This window comes from Tachyglossus aculeatus, chromosome 7 (genome assembly GCF_015852505.1).
Source record: "Tachyglossus aculeatus isolate mTacAcu1 chromosome 7, mTacAcu1.pri, whole genome shotgun sequence".
Taxonomy (NCBI): Eukaryota; Metazoa; Chordata; class Mammalia; order Monotremata; family Tachyglossidae; genus Tachyglossus; species Tachyglossus aculeatus.
The window spans coordinates 17,887,810-17,911,297 of record NC_052072.1 but is presented as its reverse complement, the minus strand read 5'-3'; the positions used below and the strand labels follow the sequence as shown (position 1 = coordinate 17,911,297).

Here is a 23,488-nt window from a genome sequence, read left to right as displayed (position 1 = left end):
ACTGAAGTGACTTGCCCAAGGTCACACAGCAGCCATGTGGCGGAGCCGGGATTAGAACCCATGGCCTCTCTGACTCCCAATAACGTGCTCTTTCCACTCAGCCTCGCTGCTATCTACTCCAGCGTTTAGTACAGTCCCTGGCACATAGTAAGTGCTTAATAGATACCAGAAAAAAAGATTATTAATTAGCTCTGCCCCTACGGCTTCAAGTGTTAAGGGAAACAGTGAAACCCCGTGGCGGGAAAGGAAGAGAAATTTAAGAAAGCTGAATGTTGGGCCATGGACGCGGAGATCTTGGGCCATGGCTTCTTCACTGCTCTGGGGCTCCAGGAAGTTCCTGCCTCTGTCCAGCGCTTAGAACAGTGCTGTGCACATAGTAGGTGCTTAACAAATGCCATTATTATTATTATTATTATTATTATTATTATTATTATTACTACTAAGGGTGTGCGAGTCAGGCAGTTCAGTGGTCACAACTTCCTGGCGGCCAGCTCAGTAAAATACTGACTGGGCACAGCACAGCTACCAATTGTCTCCCCCTTCTAGACTGTGAGCCCGCTGTTGGGTAGGGACCGTCTCTATATGTTGCCAAATTGTACTTCCCAAGCGCTTAGTACGGTGCTCTGCACACAGTAAGCGCTCAATAAATGCGACTGAATGAATGAATGAATGAATGAATGTTGTCCAGTGGGGCTCACAGTCTTCAGCCCCATTTTCCAGATGAGGTAACTGCGGCGTGGAGAAGTGAAGTGACTTGCCCAAAGTCACACAGCTGACAAGCGGTGGAGCTGGGATTTGAACCCATGACCCAAGCCCGGGCTCTTTCCACTGAGCCGCGCTGCTTCTCAATGAAGCTGAATGACTTGTCTCTCTCCAGCCCGCCAGCTTATCATGGGCAGGGAACTTGTCTTCAAACTGCTGTACTGTACTCTCCGGAGCGCTTAGTACAGTGCTCTGCACCCAGGAGGTGCTCAATAAATACCATTGATTGATTGATGCTTTTCAAACAGGCTTACAATAATAATAATAATAATAATCATGGCATTTGTTAAGCGCTTACTACGTGCAAAGCACTGTTCTAGGCGCTGGGGGGGGATACAAGATCAAGTTGTCCCACAGTCTTAATCCCCATTTTTACAGATGAGGTAACTGAGGCTCAGAGAAGTTAAGTGACTTGCCCAAGGTCACACAGCAGACTTGTGGTGGAGCCGAGATTCAAATCCACGCCCTCTGCCTCCAAAGCCCGGGCTTTTTCCACTGAGCCACGCTACAACTCATTTTTGCCTAAAGGAAGAGCAGCTAAAAGAATTTGAGGGGACCAAAAGGAGCATGAGCCCACTGTTGGGTAGGGACCGTCTCTATATGTTGCCAACTTGTACTTCCCAAGCGCTTAGTACAGTGCTCTGCACACAGTAAGTGCTCAATAAATATGACTGATTGAATGAATGAGTGCAGAACCCTAATAAACACTTACATTCATATATCTGTGATTTTATTTATTTGTATTGAGGTCTGTTTCCCCCTCCCTCTCTAGACTGTAAGCTCGTTGTGGGCAGGGAATGTCACTGTTTACTGTTGTACTGAACTTTGCCAAGCACTTCGTCCGGTGCTATGCACACAGTAAGCGCTCAATAAATATGACTGACTGAATGAATGAATAATAAAGACTTAGCCCTTATATACTCTGGGGAGGGGGAGGTTGCTAAGAAACAGAGACAAATAATAATAATAATAATGGCACTTATTATGGGCATCTATTCTATTTATTTTATTTTGTTAATATGTTTGGTTTTGTTCTCTGTCTCCCCCTTTTAGACTGTGAGCCCACTGTTGGGTAGGGACTGTCTCTATACGTTGCCAATTTGTACTTCCCAAGCGCTTAGTACAGTGCTCTGCACACAGTAAGCGCTCAATAAATAAGATTGATGATGATTAAGCACTTACTGTGTGCAAAGCACTGTTCTAAGCGCTGGGGAGGTTACCAGGTGATCAGGTTGTCCCACATGGGGCTCACAGTCTTCATCCCCATTTTACAGGTGAGGTAACTGAGGCACAGAGAAGTGAAGTGACTTGCCCAAGTCACACAGCTGACAATTGGCAGAGCCGGGATTTGAACCCATGACCTCGGACTCCAAAGCCCGGGCTCTTTCCACTGAGCCACGAAATAGACGATCCTAAAATTGACGAAATTCTATATCGAATGTGTCCAGGCGTGTCAGAAAGCATCCATTATGGGATGATAAACATTCTCCAACTACATCACAAAGAAAATATTACTCTCCGGGAAAAAAATTTGGGGGGTGGGCGGCCGTCGCGCGGGGGGAATCCGTTTAAATTGCAACAGGAGACTTCAGCTAGATATAAAGAAGAATTCTCATATTGAGGATAACTAAACGAAAATAAAACCACAGGATAAAGGACTGGCCACAGAATGGCGGGGCCCGGGTTCAGGCTGGTCTTAGGCTGGTGAGCAGAGGCTCCTAAGCGCTTAGTACAGTGCTCTGCACATAGTAAGCGCTCAATAAATACGATTGATGATGGTGGCACATGGCTGTTCCTTGTAGGTTGCCAACCTTCTAATAATAATAATAATGGCATTTATTAAGCGCTTACTATGTGCAAAGCACTGTTCTAAGCGCTGGCCCAGCTCTGCCCCTTGTCTGCTGTGTGACCTTGGGCAAATCACTTCACTCCTCTGGGCTCCCTCACCTGTAAAAATGGGGTTTAAGCCAGTGAGTCCCAAGTGGGACAGGGACTGTGTCCAACCCAATTATCTTGCAGCTACCCCAGCGCTTAGTACAGTGCCTGGCACATTGTAAGCACCTAACCAATGCCGCAATTATTAATTATTCCAAGTCCCAGGAAAAAGAGCAGGTGTTGGCTCCCTTCCACTCCATCAATCGGATTTACTGAGCGCCAACTGTGTGCAGAGCTCTGTACTTAGTACTTGGGAGAGTACAACATAGGTACATCCCCTGCTCACAGTGAGCTTACAGTCTAGACTCCGGAGTCTCAATGGAGCTGGCCAAGGCCCCGGGGATTTCTGCCTGTGCGGGACTCGATCTTACAAATCGTTCACTCCTTACTGCCTCTGCACATAGTAAGCGCTCAATAAATATGATTGATTGGTTGGTTGATTGACAGATTAGACGATGGACTTGAAGGCAGGCCTTACAAATCGTTCACTCCTTACTGCCTTAAAAACAGGTTAGATGACGGACTTGAAGGCAGGCCTTACAAATCGTTCACCCCTTACTGCCCTAAGAATAGGTTAGACGCCAGACTTGAAGGCAGGCCTAGCTATGTCCGGAGAAAGTCACCCGAGCCAATTCTTCGTCCAAAACTTTGCCCCAGTCGGCCTCTTTCTGTGCAACTTTGGGCCAATCAATTTATCTGTGCCTCACTTTCTTCCTCTGCAAAATGGGGACCGAATATCATCATCATCATCATCATCAATCGTATTTATTGAGCACTTACTATGTGCAGAGCACTGTACTAATCAATCAATCGTATTTATTGAGCGCTTACTGTGTGCAGAGCACCGAACTAAGCGCTTGGGAAGTACAAATTGGCAACATCTAGAGACAGTCCCTACCCAACAGTGGGCTCACAGTCTAAAAGGGGGAGACAGAGAACAAAACCAAACATACTAACAAAATAAAATAAATAGAATAGATATGTACAAGTAAAATAAATAAATAAATATCCGTTCTCCCTCCCTTCTAGACTGTGAGCCCCACTTGGGACAGGGGGTTCGCCCAACCCGATTTTCTTGCATCTGCCCCAGCGCTTAGGACGGTGCTGGACTCGTCGTAAGCACTTAACAACATCACCACCGTGGCTCAAGCCAGTTGGAGCCTCCTCGCTAGTTTCCTGCCACCGGCCTTTTCCTGCTTCAGTCCACGCTCCACGCAGGTACTTCCGAACAAATTATCTTCTCGCAGCATCGCTTGACCTGCAACTTCCCACTCCTTCAGAACCTCAAATGGTTAGCCATCGCCCTTCGCATCGAACAAAAATTCCTCGCTAATGGTTTCAGGGCTCTCCACTGGATTTCTCCGTTCCACCTCCGCGTCCACAGAAACTCCTTACCGTCGGCCTTAAAGCACAGAACCACTTCGCCCCCTCCTACCTTGCCTCTCTGATTTTCTACTACAAGCCAGCCCCTCTCTAATCATCATCATCATCATCAATTGTATTTATTGAGCGCTTACTATGTGCAGAGCACTGTACTAAGCGCTTGGGAGGTACAAATTGGCAACATATAGAGACAGTCCCTACCCAACAGTGGGCTCACAGTCTAAAAGGGGGAGACAGAGAACAAAACCGAACATACTAACAAAATAAAATAAATAGAATAGATATGCACAAGTAAAATAAATAAATAAATATCCGTTCTCCCTCCCTTCTAGACTGTGAGCCCCATGTGGGCCAGGGGGTTCGCCCAACCCGATTTTCTTGCATCTGCCCCAGCGCTTAGGACGGTGCTTGACTCGCCGTAAGCACTTAACACCACCACCACCCTGGCTCAAGCCAGTTGGAGCCTCCTCGCTAGTTTCCTGCCACCGGCCTTTTCCTGCTTCAGTCCACGCTCCACGCAGGTACTTCCGAACAAATTATCTTCTCGCCGCATCGCTCGGCCCGCAACTTCCCACTCCTTCAGAACCTCAAATGGTTAGCCATCGCCCTTCGCATCGAACAAAAATTTCTCGCTTATGGTTTCAGGGCTCTCCGCTAGATTTCTCCATTCCACCTCCGCGTCCAACAGAAACTCCTTACCATCGGCCTTAAAGCACAAAATCACTTCGCCCCCTCCTAACATGCCTCTCTGATTTTCTACTACAAGCCAGCCCGCCTCTAATCATCATCATCATCATCAATCGTATTTATTGAGCGCTTACTGTGCGCAGAGCACTGTACTAAGCGCTTGGGAGGTACAAATTGGCAACATATAGAGACAGTCCCTACCCAACAGTGGGCTCACAGTCTAAAAGGGGGAGACAGAGAACAAAACCGAACATACTAACAAAATAAAATAAATAGAATAGATATGCACAAGTAAAATAAATAAATAAATATCCGTTCTCCCTCCCTTCTAGACTGTGAGCCCCATGTGGGCCAGGGGGTTCGCCCAACCCGATTTTCTTGCATCTGCCCCAGCGCTTAGGACGGTGCTGGACTCGCCGTAAGCACTTAACAACGTCACCACCCTGGCTCAAGCCAGTTGGAGCCTCCTCGCTAGTTTCCTGCCACCGGCCTTTTCCTGCTTCAGTCCACGCTCCACGCAGGTACTTCCGAACAAATTATCTTCTCGCAGCATCGCTCGGCCCGCAACTTCCCACTCCTTCAGAACCTCAAATGGTTGGCCATCGCCCTTCGCATCGAACAAAAATTCCTCGCTTATGGTTTCAGGGCTCTCCGCTAGATTTCTCCGTTCCACCTCCGCGTCCAACAGAAACTCCTTACCGTCGGCCTTAAAGCACAGAATCACTTCGCCCCCTCCTACCTTGCCTCTCTGATTTTCTACTACAAGCCAGCCCGCCTCTGATCATCATCATCATCATCAATCGCATTTATTGAGCGCTTACTGTGTGCAGAGCACTGTACTAAGCGCTTGGGAAGTACAAATTGGCAACATATAGAGACGGTCCCTACCCAACAGTGGGCTCACAGTCTAAAAGGGGGAGACAGAGAATAAAACCAATCATACTAACAAAATAAAATAAATAGAATAAATACGTACAAGTAAAATAAATAAATAGAGTAATAAATATGTACAAACATATATACATATATACTCTAATGCCAACCTACTCACTGTACCCCGATCTCATTTATCTGGCCGTTGACGCCTTCCCTCTTCACATCTGCCAGACTCTCCTCTTTCCTCTTCTCCCACTCCCTTCTGCGTCGCCTCGGCGCTAGGATTTGCACGCTGTACTCATCCCTCCCGCTCAGCCCCAAGGCACTTATGTACACATCTGTAATTTATTTATATTATTGTCTGTCTTCCCGTCTAGAATCCAAGTTCCCTGTGGGCAGGGAACATTCACCTCCGTCAGAATGCACTCTCCCAAGCGCTCAGTACAGTGCTCTGCGTGCAGTAAGTGCTCAATAAATATGACTGATTGATCTCATATTGGAACTAAAATCATGTAGCTGAAAATTGTGTTTATTTTAAAGAGTTGGCTAGGTCCTTAATAGGAATTTCCAAGACCAAGGAAATCTCCCCCTTCTAGACTGTGAGCCCACTGTTGGGTAGGGACCGTCTCTAGATGTTGCCAACTTGGACTTCCCAAGCGCTTAGTACAGTGCTCTGCACACAGTAAGCGCTCAATAAATACGATTGAATGGATGAATGAATATATCAGGTCTCTTTTAGACTGTGAGCCCACTTTTAGACTGTGAGCCCACTGTTGGGTAGGGACTGTCTCTAAATGTTGCCAACTTGTACTTCCCAAGCGCTTAGTACAGTGCTCTGCACACAGTAAGCGCTCAATAAATACGATTGATTGATTGATTTAACCACTGCTTCCCAGTTTGCACTCTTCTGCTCCTCCCAAGCCAAGCTCCAATTTCTCCCTCTTCTCCAGTGGAGGGATGTCTGATTATCCATTTGGAAATGGCTATATAATATCTCAATCCACTGTCAACATAGTATAGTCAACATGGAAGTGTGTCACACATTTTGTTTATCTTTACTTCAAAAAATTCTATGGCATGCCTATAATTGACAATAGAAGCCCGTTGTGGGCAGGGAATGGGTCTGTTTATTCATTCATTCAATCGTATTTATTGAGCGCTTACTGTGTGCAGAGCACTGGACTAAGCGCTTGGGAAGTACAAGTCGGCAACATATAGAGACGGTCCCTACAAAACAGTGGGCTCACAGTCTAGAAGGGGGAGACAGAGAACAAAACAGAACATATTAACAAAATAAAATAAATAGAATAAATATGTACAAATAAAATAGAGTAATAAATACGTACAAACATATATACAGATACTGTGGGGAGGGGAAGGAGGTAAAGCCGGGGGGAGGAGGAGAGGGAGAGGAAGGAGGGGGCTCAGTCTGGGAAGGCCTGTTTATTGTTATATCGTACTCTCCCAAGAGTTTAGTACTGTGCTCTGCACACAGTAATCACACAAAATATACGGTTGAATGAATAATTGTACTCCACTCCCAACTCGCTTCATTCATTCATTCAATCGTATTTATTGAGCGCTTACTGTGTGCAGAGCACTGGACTAAGCCCTTGGGAAGTCCAAGTTGGCAACATCTAGAGACGGTCCCTACCCAGCAGCGGGCTCACAGTCTAGAAGGGGGAGACAGACACCAAATCATATTAACAAAATAAAATAAATAGAATAAATATGTACTAGCAAAATAACTTTCTCTCACACCGATTCCCTTGCTCGTATCTCTACGCTCCCATTCGGGAAACCCCCCACCAAACGTCGGTCCTCCCCATCTCCACAGCCAAAAGTCCACCTCTTCCAGTAAGAGAAGCAGCGTGGCTCAGTGGAAAGAGCCCGGGCTTTGGAGTCCGAGGTCATGGGTTCGAATTCCGGCTCCGCCACATGTCTGCTGTGTGACCTTGGGCAAGTCACTTCACTTCTCTGTACCTCAGTTCCCTCATCTGTAAAATGGGGATTAAGACTGTGAGCCCCCCACCGTGGGACAACCTGATCACCTTGTAACCTCCCCAACGCTTAGAATAGTGCTTTGCATATAGTAAGCGCCTAATAAATGCCATTATGATTATTTATTTAAGCCCTCTCAATTAATTCCCAGCCCCCTGAGTCATATCAACCCAACAGACAAGCCTCGGCACCTTTGTATATTCAATAAATTCCATTAACTGTAATTTTTATCCCGGCATATTCGCTCTGTTTCCTAGCCAGTTCTTGATCTCCCGCCTGCTCACACTATTTGTAAATATTTTATATATAATCATTATGCTACTTATTAATCAATCACTGGTATTTATTGGGCACTTACTTTGTGGAGATTACCGTATTTAGCTTGGGGTAGATATAAAATAACCCAGTCTGGCCACAGTCCTTGTCCCCCAAGGGGCTCAGAGACTAAAAGAGACTAAATCAATAAATACGATTGATGATGATGATGATGATAAAAGGAAAGGAGAATGGGTATTTTATTCCCGTGTTACAGATGAGGAGACCAAAGCGCAAAGAAGTTGCCCAGCCGGTCACCCAGTAGGCCAGTGGCAGAGCCGGGATTATCACACCAGGCTCCTGACTTTCAGTCCTTTTCATTCCTTGGCCATTTGAGGGAAAGAGCCTTGTGAGCGACCAAACAATTGATCAGTAGTATTTATTGAGCGCTTACTGTGTGCAGAGCACTGTACTAAACCCTTGGGAAGGATCGCTATAACAGAATCGGCACCCATGGTCCCTGCTCACAATGAGCAGTCTATGGGGGGAGACATTAATGTAAATTAAAGACACAATAATTATTTTGGTATTTAAGCGCTTACTACGTGCCAAGCACTGTTCTAAGCGCTGGGGGAGATACAAGGTAATCCAATTGTCCCACGTGGGGCTCACGGACTGAATCCCCATTTTCCAGATGAGGTGACTGAGGCCCAGGGAAGTGAAGTGACATGCCCAAAGTCACACAGCTGATAAGTGACGGAGCCGGGATTAGAACCCATGACCTCGGACTGCCAAGCCCGGGCTCTGTCCACTGAGCCACGCTGCTTCTCTAATGTATGTAAGATATGTACAATAGGTACATAAGTGTTTTGGGGCTGAGGGAGGGGTGAATAGAGGGTGAAAATCTATGCGAAAGAGTGACGTTAAAGGGAGAGGGAGAAGAGGAAATGAGGGCTTAAGCAGGGAAGGCCTCTAGGAGGAGATCCGTTGTCTCTATATGTTATTTTATATATAAATAAAAAAAAAATATATATATATATACACAAGTAAAATATATGTTATTTTACTTGTACATATCTATCCTATTTATTTTATTTTGTTAGTATGTTCGGTTTTGTTCTCTGTCTTCCCCTTTTAGACTGTGAGCCCACTGTTGGGTAGGGACTGTCTCTATATGTTGCCAATTTGTACTTCCCAAGCGCTTAGTACAGTGCTCTGCAAATAGTAAGCGCTCAATAAGTACGATTGATGATAATGATGATGATATGTTGCCAACTTGTACTTCCCAAGCGCTTAGTACAGTGCTCTGCACATAGTAAGCGCTCAATAAATACGATTGATGATGATGATGATGATATGCTGCCAACTTGTACTTCCCAAGCGCTTAGTACAGTGCTCTGCACACAGTAAGCGCTCAATAAATACGATTGATTGATTGATTGATGGAAACCACATCAGACTTGATTTCTGTTGTACTTTTCCACGTATGTCAAGGACTCTTCTAAGCACTGGGGAAGAAACGCGATAGTTGGGTAGGACGCCATTCCTGTTCCACACGGGGCTCCCAGTCTCAGAACTGAATCCCCATTTTACACGTGAGGAAACTGAGGCACCAAGAAGTTACGTGACTTACCCGAGGTCACACAGCAGGCACGTGTCAGAGGCAGAATTAGAACCCAGGTCCTCTAACTCCCGGGCCCAGGCTGCTTTCCTCAATTAATACCATTATTACTCCGACTATTAGATGACCTTCTAAATCCCCTTCCAGCTTTAAATTCTACAATTCTAAGAAGTGTAACACCTCAGTAGTGCTATTTTTTTTTTAAAAAAAAACCAATTTCTGAGAAACCCTAGTCACTCCTAGAGATCCACTGCTACTTTAAAAAAATCACTACAGATTCCAAGATTTGGGCTGACTTGTCACCGTTTCTGCTGTTTATTTTGTGCACGTCTCCTGGGATACTCAGAATTTAGACCTGGTTTGGACTCTACCATCCTTGAGCGGGAATATCCAGCCGCCCGGATAGGTTTAAACACTGGCAAAAAAATGCTCACCCTCAAGACAATCCTGGGTTCAAAATACTACACACAGAAGTGTTTGTGGAATTAAAAAAAACCCACCCAAGCGTATAAGAATTTTAGAACCCAACCTAGTCATCTTTCGTAATATCTAAACAAAATCCTCGTTGATAAATACACACACACACTGCAAGCTCATAAAACGCACTGGAAAATAAGGCTTTATAGTAATAATGACTATTGCGGAAGACTTCTAGACTGTGAGCCCACTGTTGGGTAGGGACCGTCTCTAGATGTTGCCAACTTGGACTTCCCAAGCGCTTAGTACGGTGCTCTGCACACTGTAAGCGCTCAATAAATACGCCTGAATGAATGAATGAACCATAAGGACTTTCTAAAGGGCTTAAAGGATATTACGGGACCATCTCTATATGGTGCCAACTTGTACTTCCCAAGCGCTTAGTCCAGTGCTCTGCACACAGTAAGCGCTCAATAAACACGATTGAATGAATGAATGAACCATAAGGACTTTCTAAAGGGCTTAAAGGATATTATTAACACGGGTAGGGGAGAGATGGGGCAGGAAAAGCAATTAATCGTATTTATTGAGTGCATGCTACGTGCAGAGCACTCGGGAGAGTATGATCCAGAGTTGTCAGGCACGCTCCCTGCCCTCAACGAGCTTACGGTCCAGAGGAAAGATCTCTGTGAAACAAGTCACATTATAAATAATGTTGGTATTTGTTAAGCGCTTACTATGTGCAAAGCACTGTTCTAAGCGCTGGAGCACTGTTCTAAGCGCTGGGGCACTGTTCTAAGCGCTGTTATATGTCTAATATAAGTCTATAAGTCTAATATAAGTCTATAAGTCTAATATAAGTCTATAATATATTACTTGTTATAAGTCAACAAGTCAACAATTTGCCTGGCTACTCTTTTGCCGAACTAGTCTGTTCAAGAGAAACAAGTAGCAGCACTGCTTATGGGGAGGGGAAGAAGGGAAACACCATCATCATCATCATCATCAATCGTATTTATTGAGCGCTTACTGTGTGCAGAGCACCGTACTAAGCGCTTGGGAAGTACAAGTTGGCAACACCACACACCAAACAACTCTTCTTCAAAACTTTTAACATCCTCTAAGCTGTGACCACGGGAATTTCTACCGATCACAAACACTCCAGGTGATGACAACGCCACCTTCTCCCCTTCTTGTCCCTTTTTCCCCCCCCCTCCGCAAGAAGCAGCGTGGCCCAGTGGAAAGAGCCCGGACTTGGGAGTCAGAGGACCCGGGTTCTAATCCCGACTTCACGTCCTGTTTGCTGAGAGACCTTGGGCAAATCACTTCAACCTCTCTGAGCCTCGGTTTCCTCACCGGCCAAACGGGGGTTCAATACCTGTTCTCCCTCCTGCGAGACCTGATCTTGTATCTATTCTGGCACTTAGTAATAGTAATAATGGCATTTATTAAGCGCTTACTATGTGCTTTGCTGGGGAGGTTACAAGGTGATCGGGTTGTCCCACGGGGGGGCTCACAGTTTTAACCCCCGTTTTCCAGATGAGGTAACTGAGTCACAGAGAAGTGACTTGCCCAAAGTCATCCAGCTGACAATTGGCGGAGCCGGGATTTGAATCCCTCACCTCGGACTCCAGAGCCCGGGCTCTTTCCACTGACCCAAGCAAATGACTCAGTCCAGTAGTACTTAGTACAGTACGTGGCGCTTAGTACAGTACTTGGCGCACAGAGTAAGCGCTTAACAAATACCACAATTATTACTGTAAAGCTAAGTACAGTAGGACCTAGTACAAGTGACTTGTCCAAAGTCACCCAGCTGACAATTGGCGGAGCCGGGATTTGAATCCCTCACCTCGGACTCCAAAGCCCGGGCTCTTTCCACCGAGCCAAGCAAATGACTCAGTACAGTAGTACTTAGTACAGTACGTGGCGCTTAGTACAGTACTTGGCACACAGAGTAAGCGCTTAAAAAATACAATTATTACTGTAAAGCTAAGTACAGTAGGACTTAGTACAAGTGACTTGCCCAAAGTCACCCAGCTGACAATTGGCGGAGCCGGGATTTGAATCCCTCACCTCGGACTCCAAAGCCCGGGCTCTTTCCACTGACCCAAGCAACTGACTCAGTACAGTAGTACTTAGTACAGTACGTGGTGCTTAGTACAGTACTTGGTGCACAGAGTAAGCGCTTAACAAATACCACAATTATTACTGTAAAGCTAAGTACAGTAGGACTTAGTACAAGTGACTTGCCCAAAGTCACCCAGCTGACAATTGGCGGAGCCGGGATTTGAATCCCTCACCTCGGACTCCAAAGCCCAGGCTCTTTCCACTGACCCAAGCAAATGACTCAGTACAGTAGTACTTAGTACAGTATCTGGTGCTTAGTACAGTACTTGGTGCACAGAGTAAGTGCTTAACAAATACCACAATTATTACTGTAAAGCTAAGTACAGTAGGACCTAGTACAAGTGACTTGCCCAAAGTCACCCAGCTGACAATTGGCGGAGCCGGGATTTGAATCCCTCACCTCGGACTCCAAAGCCCGGGCTCTTTCCACCGAGCCAAGCAAATGACTCAGTACAGTAGTACTTAGTACAGTACGTGATGCTTAGTACAGTACTTGGCGCATATAGTAAGTGCTTAACAAATACCACAATTATTACTGTACAACTAAGTAGTACAGTACATGGTGCTTAGTCCAGTACTTGGCGCACAGAGTAAGTGCTTAACAAATACCACAATTATTACTGTACAACTAATTAGTACAGTACATGGTGCTTAGTGCAGTACTTGGCGCACAGATTAAGCGCTTAACAAATACCACGATTATTACTGTACAACTAAAGTAGTACAGTACATGGTGCTTAGTACAGTACTTGGCGCACACAATAAGCGCTTAAAAAATACCACAATTATTACTGTAAAGCTAAGTACAGTAGGACTTAGTACAAGTGACTTGCCCAAAGTCACCCAGCTGACAATTGGCGGAGCCGGGATTTGAATCCCTCACCTCGGACTCCAAAGCCCGGGCTCTTTCCACTGAGCCAAGCAAATGACTCAGTACAGTAGTACTTAGTACAGTACGTGGCGCTTAGTAGAGTACTTGGCGCACAGAGTAAGCGCTTAACAAGTACCACAATTATTACTGTACAACTAAGTAGAACAGTACATGGTGCTTAGTACAATACTTGGCGCACAGAGTAAGTGCTTAACAAATATCACAATTATTACTGTACAACTAAGTAGTACAGTACATGGTGCTTAGTACAGTACTGGGCGCACGCAGTAAGCACTTAACAAATACCACAATTATTACTGTACAACTAAGTAGTACAGTATATGTGCTTAGTACAGTACTTGGCGCACAGAGTAATTACTTAATACCACAGTTATTACTGTACAACTAAGTAGTACAGTACATGGTGCTTAGTACAGTATTTGGTGCACACAGTAAGCACTTAACAAATACCACAATTATTACTGTACAACTAAGTAGTACAGTACATGGTGCTTAGTACAGTACTTGGCGCACACAGTAAGCGCTTAACAAATACCACAATTATTACTGTACAACTAAGTAGTACAGTACATGGTTGCACACAGTAAGCGCTCAATAAATACGATTGATGATGATGATGATGGTGCTTAGTACAGTACTTGGCGCACAGAGTAAACGCTTAACAAATGCGACAATTATTACTGTACAACTAAGTAGTACAGTACATGGTTGCACACAGTTAAGCGCTCAATAAATATGATTGATGATAATGGTGCTTAGTACAGTACTTGGCACACACAGTAAGCGCTTAACAAATGCCACAATTATTACTGTACAACTAAACAGTACAGTACATGGTTGCACACAGTAAGTGCTCAATAAATACAATTGATGCTGATGATGATGGTGCTTAGTACAGTACTTGGCGCACAGAGTAAGCGCTTAACAAATACCACAATTATTACTGTACAACTAAGTAGTACAGTACATGGTTGCACACAGTAAGCGCTCAACAAATGCAATTGATGATGACGATGATGGTGCTTAGTACAGTACTTGGCGCACACAGTAAGTGCTTAACAAATGCCACAATTATTACTGTACAACTAAGTAGTACAATACATGGTTGCACACAGTAAGCACTCAATAAATACGATTGATGATGATGGTGCTTAGTACAGTATTTGGCGCACACAGTAAGTGCTTAACAAATGCCACAATTATTACTGTACAACTAAGTAGTACAGTACATGGTTGTACACAGTAAGCGCTCAATAAATACGATTGATGATGATGATGAGGGTGCTTAATACAGTACTTGGCGCACAGAGTAAGCGCTTAACAAATGCCACAATTAGTACAGTGCTCTGCACACAGTAAGCGCTCAATAAATACGATTGATGATGATGATTACTGTACAACTAGCTGCTGTTTTGATGTTCCTGGGACCGGCCGTCCGTGGAATTGGGGACCATTCGCTCTCAAAAATGGCTCTCACGCATCCGGGCGCAAGGCGGGTCTCTACGGTCTAAAAAGCGGGATCTTCCCATTTAACGCTATTCCCAAGGCCAGGAATTTCTAAAAGGGCAGCGTTGGGTCGGGATCCGAAGCAGCGGGCGTTCCTTCCCCTTTCTGCAAAAACTCCCGGTTCTTCGGATCGAGCGGTGGCAACTGGAGATATTTCGGATAATGAACGAGACGGGCCGGGGGGAAAAATAAAAATATTCGGGCTTGGTGACGCGCCTCAGCTGCCCGATGCCCGCGCAGAGGACACGCGGGCCCTAGAGAGTAAAATGAGCAGATGTGACTTTAAGATATATAATAATAATAATAATGATGGTGTTTATTATAATAATGGCATTTATTAAGCGCTTACTATGTGCAAAGCACTGTTCTAAGCGCTGGCGAGGTTACAAGGTGATCAGGTTGTCCCACTGGGGGCTCACAGTCTTAATCCCCATTTTACAGATGAGGTAACTGAGGCACAGAGAATAATAATAATGTGACAATAATAATAATAATGATGGCATTTATTAAGCGCTTACTATGTGCAAAGCACGGTTCTAAGTGCTGGGGAGGTTACATGGGGATCAGGTTGTCCCACAAGGGGCTCACAGTCTTAATCCCCATTTTACAGATGAGGGAACTGAGGCACAGAGAATAATAATAATGTGACAATAATAATAATAATGATGATGGCATTTATTAAGCACTTACTATGTGCAAAGCACTGCTCTAAGCACTGGGGAGGTTACAAGGGGATCAGGTTGTCCCACTGGGGGCTCACAGTCTTAATCCCCATTTCACAGATGAGGTAACTGAGGCACAGAGAATAATAATAATGTGACAATAATAATAATAATAATAATGATGGCATTTATTAAGCGCTTACTATGTGCAAAGCACTGTTCTAAGCGCTGGGGAGGTTACATGGGGTCAGGTTGTCCCACAAGGGGCTCACAGTCTTAATCCCCATTTTACAGATGAGGTAACTGAGGCACAGAGAATAATAATAATGTGACAATAATAATGATGACATTTATTAAGCGCTTACTATGTGCAAAGCACTGTTCTAAGCGCTGGGGAGGTTACAAGGTGATCAGGTTGTCCCACGGGGGTCTCACAGTCAATCCTCATTTTACAGATGAGGGAACTGAGGCACAGAAAAGTGAAGTGACTTGCCCGAAGTCACACAGCTGACAGCTGGCGGGGCCGGGATTTGAACCCATGCCCACATGGGACTCTCAGTCTTATTTCATTACTATTATTATTTAATCCCCACTTTACAGATGTGGGAACTGAGGCCCACGGAAAAGGTGACTTGCCCAAGCTTACGCCGCCAACAAATGGCAGAGCCAGGATTAGAACCCAGGTCCTTCTGACTCCCAGGGCCGTGCTCTAACCACAAGGCCGCACTGCTTCTCTCGTCCGTGCCTCAGTTCCCTCATCTGTAAAATGAGGCTTAAGACCATGAGCCCCAGGTGAGACGTGGTCTGCGACCAACCTGAGTAGCTTCTATAACAACTATGGCATCTATTAAGTGCTTACTATGTGCCAAGCACTGTTCTAAGCGCTGTGGTGGATCCAAGGTAATCGGGTTGCCCCCCGTGGGGCTCACGGTCTTAATCCCCACTTTCCAGATGAGATCACTGAGGTTCAGAGAAGCTGAGTGGCTTGCCCAAGGTCACCCAGCAGACAGGTGGCGGAGCTGGGATTAGAACCCACGTCCTCGGACTCCAGCGTTTAGTACAGTGCCTGGTACGTGGTAAGCGCTTAACAAATAACATGGAGAAGCAGCGTGGCTTAGTGGAAAGAGCACTGGCTTGGGAGTCAGAGGACATGGGTTCCAATCCCAACTCTGCCACTTAATAATAATAATAATAATAATGATGATGATGATGATGATGGCATTTATTAAGCGCTTACTATGTGCAAAGCACTGCTCTAAGCACTGGGGAGGTTACAAGGCGATCAGATTGTCCCACGGAGGGCTCACAGTCTTCATCCCCATTTTCCAGATGAGGGAACTGAGGCCCAGAGAAGTGACTTGCCCAAAGTCACACAGCTGACAAGTGGCGGAGCCGGCATTTGAACCCATGACCCCTGACTCCAAAGCCTGTGCTCTTTCCACTGAGCCACTTGTCTGCTGTGTGACCTTGGGCAACCCACTCCACTTCTCTGGGCCTCAGTTCCCTCACCTGCAAATGGGGATGAAGACTGGGAGCCCCACGTGGGACAGCCTGATGACCTTGTCTCTCCCCCGGCGCTTAGAACAGCGGTTGGCACCTAGTAAGCGCTTAGCAAAAACCATACTTAAGCGCTCTGCACATAGTATAAGCGCTCAATAAATGCGACTGAATGAAATAACATTCCCCCCCACAAAAAAACCCACAAAATCCTTCGAAGGGAAGGGGGGTGGGACGTGAAGGGTGGGAGTGATGCCAAAGGAAACAAAGCAGGGGACGGGGAGGGGGAGCCTTCATTCATTCAATCGTATTTATTGAGCGCTTATTGTGTGCAGGGCACTGTACTAGGCGCTTGGGAAGTACAAGTTGGCAACATCTAGAGACGGTCCCTACCCAACAGCGGGCTCACAAAGCTGGGCTATGGAGTTTGGCTAAGGAGGAAGCCAACTCCATAAACTTTGAGAAGCAGCGTGGCTCAGTGGAAAAGAGCCCGGGCTTTGGAGTCAGAGGTCATGGGTTCAAATCCCGGCTCCACCACTTGTCAGCTGGGTGACTTTGGGCAAGTCACTTCACTCCTCTGGGCCTCAGTTCCCTCATCTGTCAAATGGGGATGAAGACTGTGAGCCCCCCGTTGGGACAACCTGATCTCCTTGTAATAATAATAATAATGGCATTTATTAAGCGCTTACTATGTGCAAAGCACTGTTTTAAGCGCTGGGGAGGTTACAAGGTGATCAGGGTGTCCCAACAGGGGGCTCACAGTTTTAATCCCCATTTTACAGATGATGATGATGGCATTTATTAAGCACTTACTATGTGCAAAGCACTGTTCTAAGCGCTGGGGAGGTTACAAGGTGACCAGGCTGTCCCAACAGGGGGCACACAGTTTTAATCCCCATTTTCCAGATGAGGTAACTGAGGCCCAGAGAAGTGAAGTGACTTGCCCAAAGTCACCCAGCTGACAAGTGGCGGAGCCAGGATTTGAACCCATGACCTCTGACTCCAACGCCGGTGCTTTTTCCACTGAGCCACGTTGCTTGTATTCATTCCTTCATTCAATCATACTTATTGAGTGCTTACTGTGTGCAGGGCACTGTACTAAGCGCTTGGGAAGTCCAAGCTGGCAACATATAGAGACGGTGCCTATCCAACAGTGGGCTCACAGTCTAGAAGGGGGAGACAGAGAACAAAACAAAATATACTAACAAAATAAACAGTCTAGCGTGGCTCAGTGGAAAGAGCCTGGGCTTTGGAGTCAGAGGTCATGGGTTCGAATCCCAGCTCTGCCAATTGTCAGCTGTGTGACTTTGGGCAAGTCACTTAACATCTCTGTGCCTCAGTTACCCCATCTATAAAATGGGGAGGAAGACTGTGAGCCCCCGTGGGACAACCTGATCACCTTGTAAACTCCCCAGCGCTTAAAACAGTGCTTTGCACATAGTAAGTGCTTATTAAATGCCATCATTAAACAGTCTTGTAACCACCCTAGCACTTAGAATGGTGCTTTGCACATAGTAAGCGCTTAATAAATGCCATCATTAAACACTCTTGTAACCACCCTAGCGCTTAGAACGGTGCTTTGCGCATAGTAAGTGCTTAATAAATACCATCATTAAACAGTCTTGTAACCACCCTAGCGCTTAGAACGGTGCTTTGCACATAGTAAGTACTTAATAAATGCCATTATTATTATTATTATTATTATTCCAAGGCAGTCTGTCCTTCCCCTCACCCCTGCTGACGGCCCATGCCCCCTCTCTCCAGGGGGCAACTGGCAGGGAGAGGGCAGGGGGTGAAGTTGACTTGACTTTCCCGCCTCTTTTGCCTCATGATTCGGATTCACCATCCAGTTCACTCATTCATTCAATCGTATTTACTGAGCGCTTACTGTGTGCGGAGCACTGGACTAAGCACTTGGGAAGTCCAAGTTGGCAACATCTAGAGACGGTCCCTACCCAACAGCGGGCTCACAGTCTAGAAGGGGGGGCCAGAGAACAAAACAAAATATATTAACAAAATAAACAGTCTAGCGTGGCTCAGTGGAAAGAGCCCGGGCTTTGGAGTCAGAGGTCATGGGTTCAAATCCCAGCTCTGCCAATTGTCAGCTGTGTGACTCTGGGCAAGTCACTTCACTATTCTGGGCCTCGGTTACCTCATCTGTCAAATGGGGATGAAGACTGTGAGCCCCCGTGGGACAACCTGATCACCTTGTAAACTCCCCAGCGCTTAGAACAGTTCCTTGCACATAGTAAGTGCTTAATAAATGCCATCAATAAACAGTCTTGTAACCACGCTAGTGCTTAGAACGGTGCTTTGCACAGAGTAAGTGCTTAATAAATGCCATCATTATTATTATTATTATTATTCCAAGGCAGTCTGTCCTTCCCCTCACCCCTGCTGACGGCCCATGCCCCCTCTCTCCAGGGGGCAACTGGCAGGGAGAGGGCAGGGGGTGAAGTTGACTTGACTTTCCCGCCTCTTTTGCCTCATGATTCGGATTCACCGTCCAGTTCACACATTCATTCAATCAATCAATCAATCAATCAATCGTATTTATTGAGCGCTTCCTGTGTGCAGAGCACTGTACTAAGCGCTTGGGAAGGACAAGTAGGCAACATACAGAGACAATCCCTACCCAACAGTGGGCTCACAGTCTAAAAGGGGGAGATTACTGAGCGCTTACTGTGTGCAGAGCATTGTACTAAGCGCTTGGGAAGTCCAAGTTGGCAACATCTAGAGACAGTCCCTACCCAACAGCGGGCTCACAGTCTAGAAGGGGGGAGACAGAGAACAAAACATATTAACAGAATAAAATAAATGGACTAAATATGTACAAGGCAAATGAATAGAGTAATAAATATGTACAAACATATATACAGGTGCTGTGGGGAAGGCACTGGACTAAGCACTTGGGAAGTCCAAGTTGGCAACATCTAGAGACGGTCCCTACCCAACAGTGGGCTCACAGGCTAGAAGGGGGGGGGGGGGGGAACAGAGAACAAAACAAAATATATTAACAGAATAAAATAAATAGACTAAATATGTACAAGCAAAATAGAGTAGTAAATATGTGCAAACATATATACAGGGGCTGTGGGGAAGGGAAGGAGGTAAGGCGGGGGTAGGTTGTGGCTGGGTCTGCCCCCCACTCTCCATTTTTCGGTTGCCCTCCTGCTGACGGCCCATGCCCCCTCTCTCCAGGGGGCAACTGGCAGGGAGAGGGCAGGGGGGGAGGTTGACTTGACTTTCCCGCCTCTTTTGCCTCATGATTCGGATTCACCGTCCAGTTCACTCATTCATTCAATCAATCAATCGTATTTATTGAGCGCTTACTGTGTGCAGAGCACTATACTAAGCGCTTGGGAAGGACAAGTAGGCAACATATAGAGACAATCCCTACCCAACAGTGGGCTCACAGTCTAAAAGGGGGGGGATTACTGAGCGCTTACTGTGTGCAGAGCATTGTACTAAGCGCTTGGGAAGTCCAAGTTGGCAACATCTAGAGACGGTCCCTACCCGACAGTGGGCTCACAGTCTAGAAGGGGGGGGACAGAGAACAAAACATATTAACAGAATAAAATAGACTAAGTATGTACAAGCAAAATAGAGTAGTAAATATGTGCAAACATATATACAGGTGCTGTGGGGAAGGGAAGGAGGTAAGGCGGGGGTAGGTTGTAGCTGGGTCTGCCCCCCACTCTCCATTTTTCGGTTGCCCTCCTGCTGACGCCCCATGCCCCCTCTCTTCAGGGGGCAACTGGCAGGGAGAGGGCAGGGGGGGAGGTTGACTTGACTTTCCCGCCTCTTTTGCCTCATGATTCGGATTCACCGTCCAGTTCACTCATTCATTCAATCAATCAATCAATCAATCGTATTTATTGAGTGCTTCCTGTGTGCAGAGCACTGTACTAAGCGCTTGGGAAGGACAAGCAGGCAACATACAGAGACAGTAAAAGGGGGAGATTACTGAGCGCTTACTGTGTGCAGAGCATTGTACTAAGCGCTTGGGAAGTCCAAGTTGGCAACATCTAGAGACAGTCCCTACCCGACAGTGGGCTCACAGTCGAGGAGGGGGGAGACGGAGAACAAAACATATTAACAGAATAAAATAGACTAAATACGTACAAGCAAAATAGAGTAGTAAATATGTGCAAACATATATACAGGTGCTGTGGGGAAGGGAAGGAGGTAAGGCGGGGTAAGTTGTGGCTGGGTCTGCCCCCCACTCTCCATTTTTCGGTTGCCCTCCTGCTGATGACCCATGCCCCCTCTCTCCAGGGGGCAACTGGCAGGGAGAGGGCAGGGGGGGAGGTTGACTTGACTTCCCTGCCCCTTTTGCCTCACGATTCGGATTCACCACCGAATTGGGTCTGCCCCCCACCCTCCATTTTTCGGCTGCCCCCCGCCTCAGCAGGTCGGGCCCAGGCCTAGGCCGCGGGGGGCCGCAAGGGCCTCTGGGAGGGCCCCGGAGGCTTCTGGGAGATGGGCTCACCAGTTGGTCATGTCCAGGAAGAAGGCGCAGCCGGCCGGGTTGAGTTGGAAGCCCAGCAGCCGCTGGAACTCGGAGATGAGCACGTCCTTGTCGGTGGTGCCCAGGCAGCTGAACTTCTGCATCAGCTCCGGGTCCAGGTCGACGTCCATCCCCTCCATGGCGGGGGGACGGGTCGACCCCCCGACCCCTTCTTCCTCCTCCTCCTCCTCCTCCTCCTGATGCTGCTGCTGCTGGGAGGCAGGCCCCGGGCCTCGCCTTGGCGTGGGGTTGGGGGGGGAAAGGGAGGGAAGAGACAGAGACAGAGACAGGCAGAGAGAGACACAGACAGAGAGAGAGACAGAGAGAATGGGGGGGGGGAGAGAGAGGGGCGGGGAAGAACTCACCGCCCCCACTGCGCAGGCGCCGCCCGCCGGCCCCGCCCCCCTCAGTGACGTCACGGGGCGCGCGGCCGGGCGGCGCGTGACGTCACCGCGGCGGGCGGCCCTGAGGAGAACAGGGGCCCTGAGGAAAAGGGAGGGGCCTCGTGGCTTAAATTATTAATATTCATTAATAACATTATTCATAAGTTTGATGAAGACGGTATTTCTTCAGCAATTCCAGCGCTTCCCAGACTGAGCCCCCCCTTTTCCTCACCTCCTCCTGCCCTCCCCACAGCACTTGGGGATATTTCTACATATTTATGTGTACATATTTACTACTCTATTTTATTAATGATGTAAACACATTTCTACATACTTGTCTATTTTATTGATGATGTGCATATAGCTGTAATTCTATTTATTCTATGTATCCTCCCTCAGGAGGCCTTCCCAAACTGAGCCCCCCTTTTCCTCACTTCCTCCTGCCCTCCCCACAGCACTTGGGGATATTTCTACATATTTATGTATACATATTTACTACTCGATTTTATTAATGATGTGCACACATTTCTACTTATTTACTACTCTATTAATAATGTGCATATAGGTATAATTCTATTTATTCTATGTATCCTCCCTCAGGAGGCCTTCCCAGACTGAGCCCCCCTTTCCCTCACCTCCTCCTGCCCTCCCCACAGCACTTGTGAATATTTCTACATATTTATGTATACATATTTACTACTCTATTTTATTAATGATGTGCACACATTTCTACATATTTACTACTCTGTTAATAATGTGCATGTAGCGATAATTCTATTTATTCTATGTATCCTCCTTCAGGAGGCCTTCCCAGACTGAGCCCCCCTTTTCCTCACCTCCTGCCCTCCCCACAGCACTTGGGGATATTTCTACATATTTATGTGTACATATTTACTACTCGATTTTATTAATGATGTGCACACATTTCTACATATTTACTACTCTATTAATAATGTGCATGTAGCGATAATTCTATTTATTCTATGTATCCTCCTTCAGGAGGCCTTCCCAGACTGAGCCCCCCTTTTTCCTCACCTCCTCCTGCCCTCCCCACAGCACTTGTGGATATTTCTACATATTTATGTGTACATATTTACTACTCTATTTTATTAATGATGTGCACACATTTGTACATATTTACTACTCTAATTGATGATGTGCATGTAGCTATAATTCTATTTATTCTATGTATCCTCCAGGAGGCCTTCCCACACTGAGCCCCCCTTTTCCTCACCTCCTCCTGCCCTCCCCACAGCACTTCTGTATACGTCTACATATTTATTTGTACATATTTACTACTTTATTTTATTAATGATGAGCACATATTTCTACATATCTATTTGTACGTAGTTACTACTCAATTTTATTAATGATATGCTTATAGCTATAATTCTATTTAATCTATTTATCCTCCAGGAGGCTTTCCCAGACTGAGCCCCCCTTTTCCTCACCTCCTCCTGCCCTCCCCAAAGCACTTCTGTATATTTCTATATATTTATTTGTACATATTTACCACTTTATTTTATTAATGATGTGCATATAGCTGTAATTCTATTTATTCTATGTATCCTCCCTCAGGAGGCCTTCCCAGACTGAGCCCCCCTTTTCCTCACCTCCTCCTGCCCTCCCCACAGCACTTGTGGATATTTCTACATATTTATGTGTACATATTTACCACTCTATTTTATTAATGATATGCACATAGCTATAATTCTATTTATTCTATATATCCTCCTTCAGGAGGCCTTCCCAGACTGAGCCCCCCTTTTCCTCACCTCCTCCTGCCCTCCCCACAGCACTTGGGGATATTTCTACATATTTATGTGTACATATTTGCTACTCTATTTTATTAACGATGTGCACACATTTCTACATATTTGTACATATTTACTACACAATTTTATTAATGATGTGCATATAGCTATAATTCTATTTAATCTATTTATTCTCCAGGAGGCTTTCCCAGACTGAGCC

The 23,488-nt window shown here is 46.1% G+C and overlaps 1 protein-coding gene across 1 annotated transcript in view; it reads right to left on the bottom strand.

Moving 5' to 3' along the window:
• ILRUN (inflammation and lipid regulator with UBA-like and NBR1-like domains) overlaps nucleotides 1-21,271 on the bottom strand; it is a 138,712-nt gene extending 117,441 nt beyond the window's left edge. Inside the window, exon 1 of the mRNA XM_038749356.1 lies at nucleotides 21,114-21,271. Coding sequence (XP_038605284.1) covers nucleotides 21,114-21,271 — 158 coding nt within the window. The remainder of the gene's footprint in view (nucleotides 1-21,113) is intronic.
• Between the last annotated feature and the right edge of the window lie 2,217 nt (nucleotides 21,272-23,488).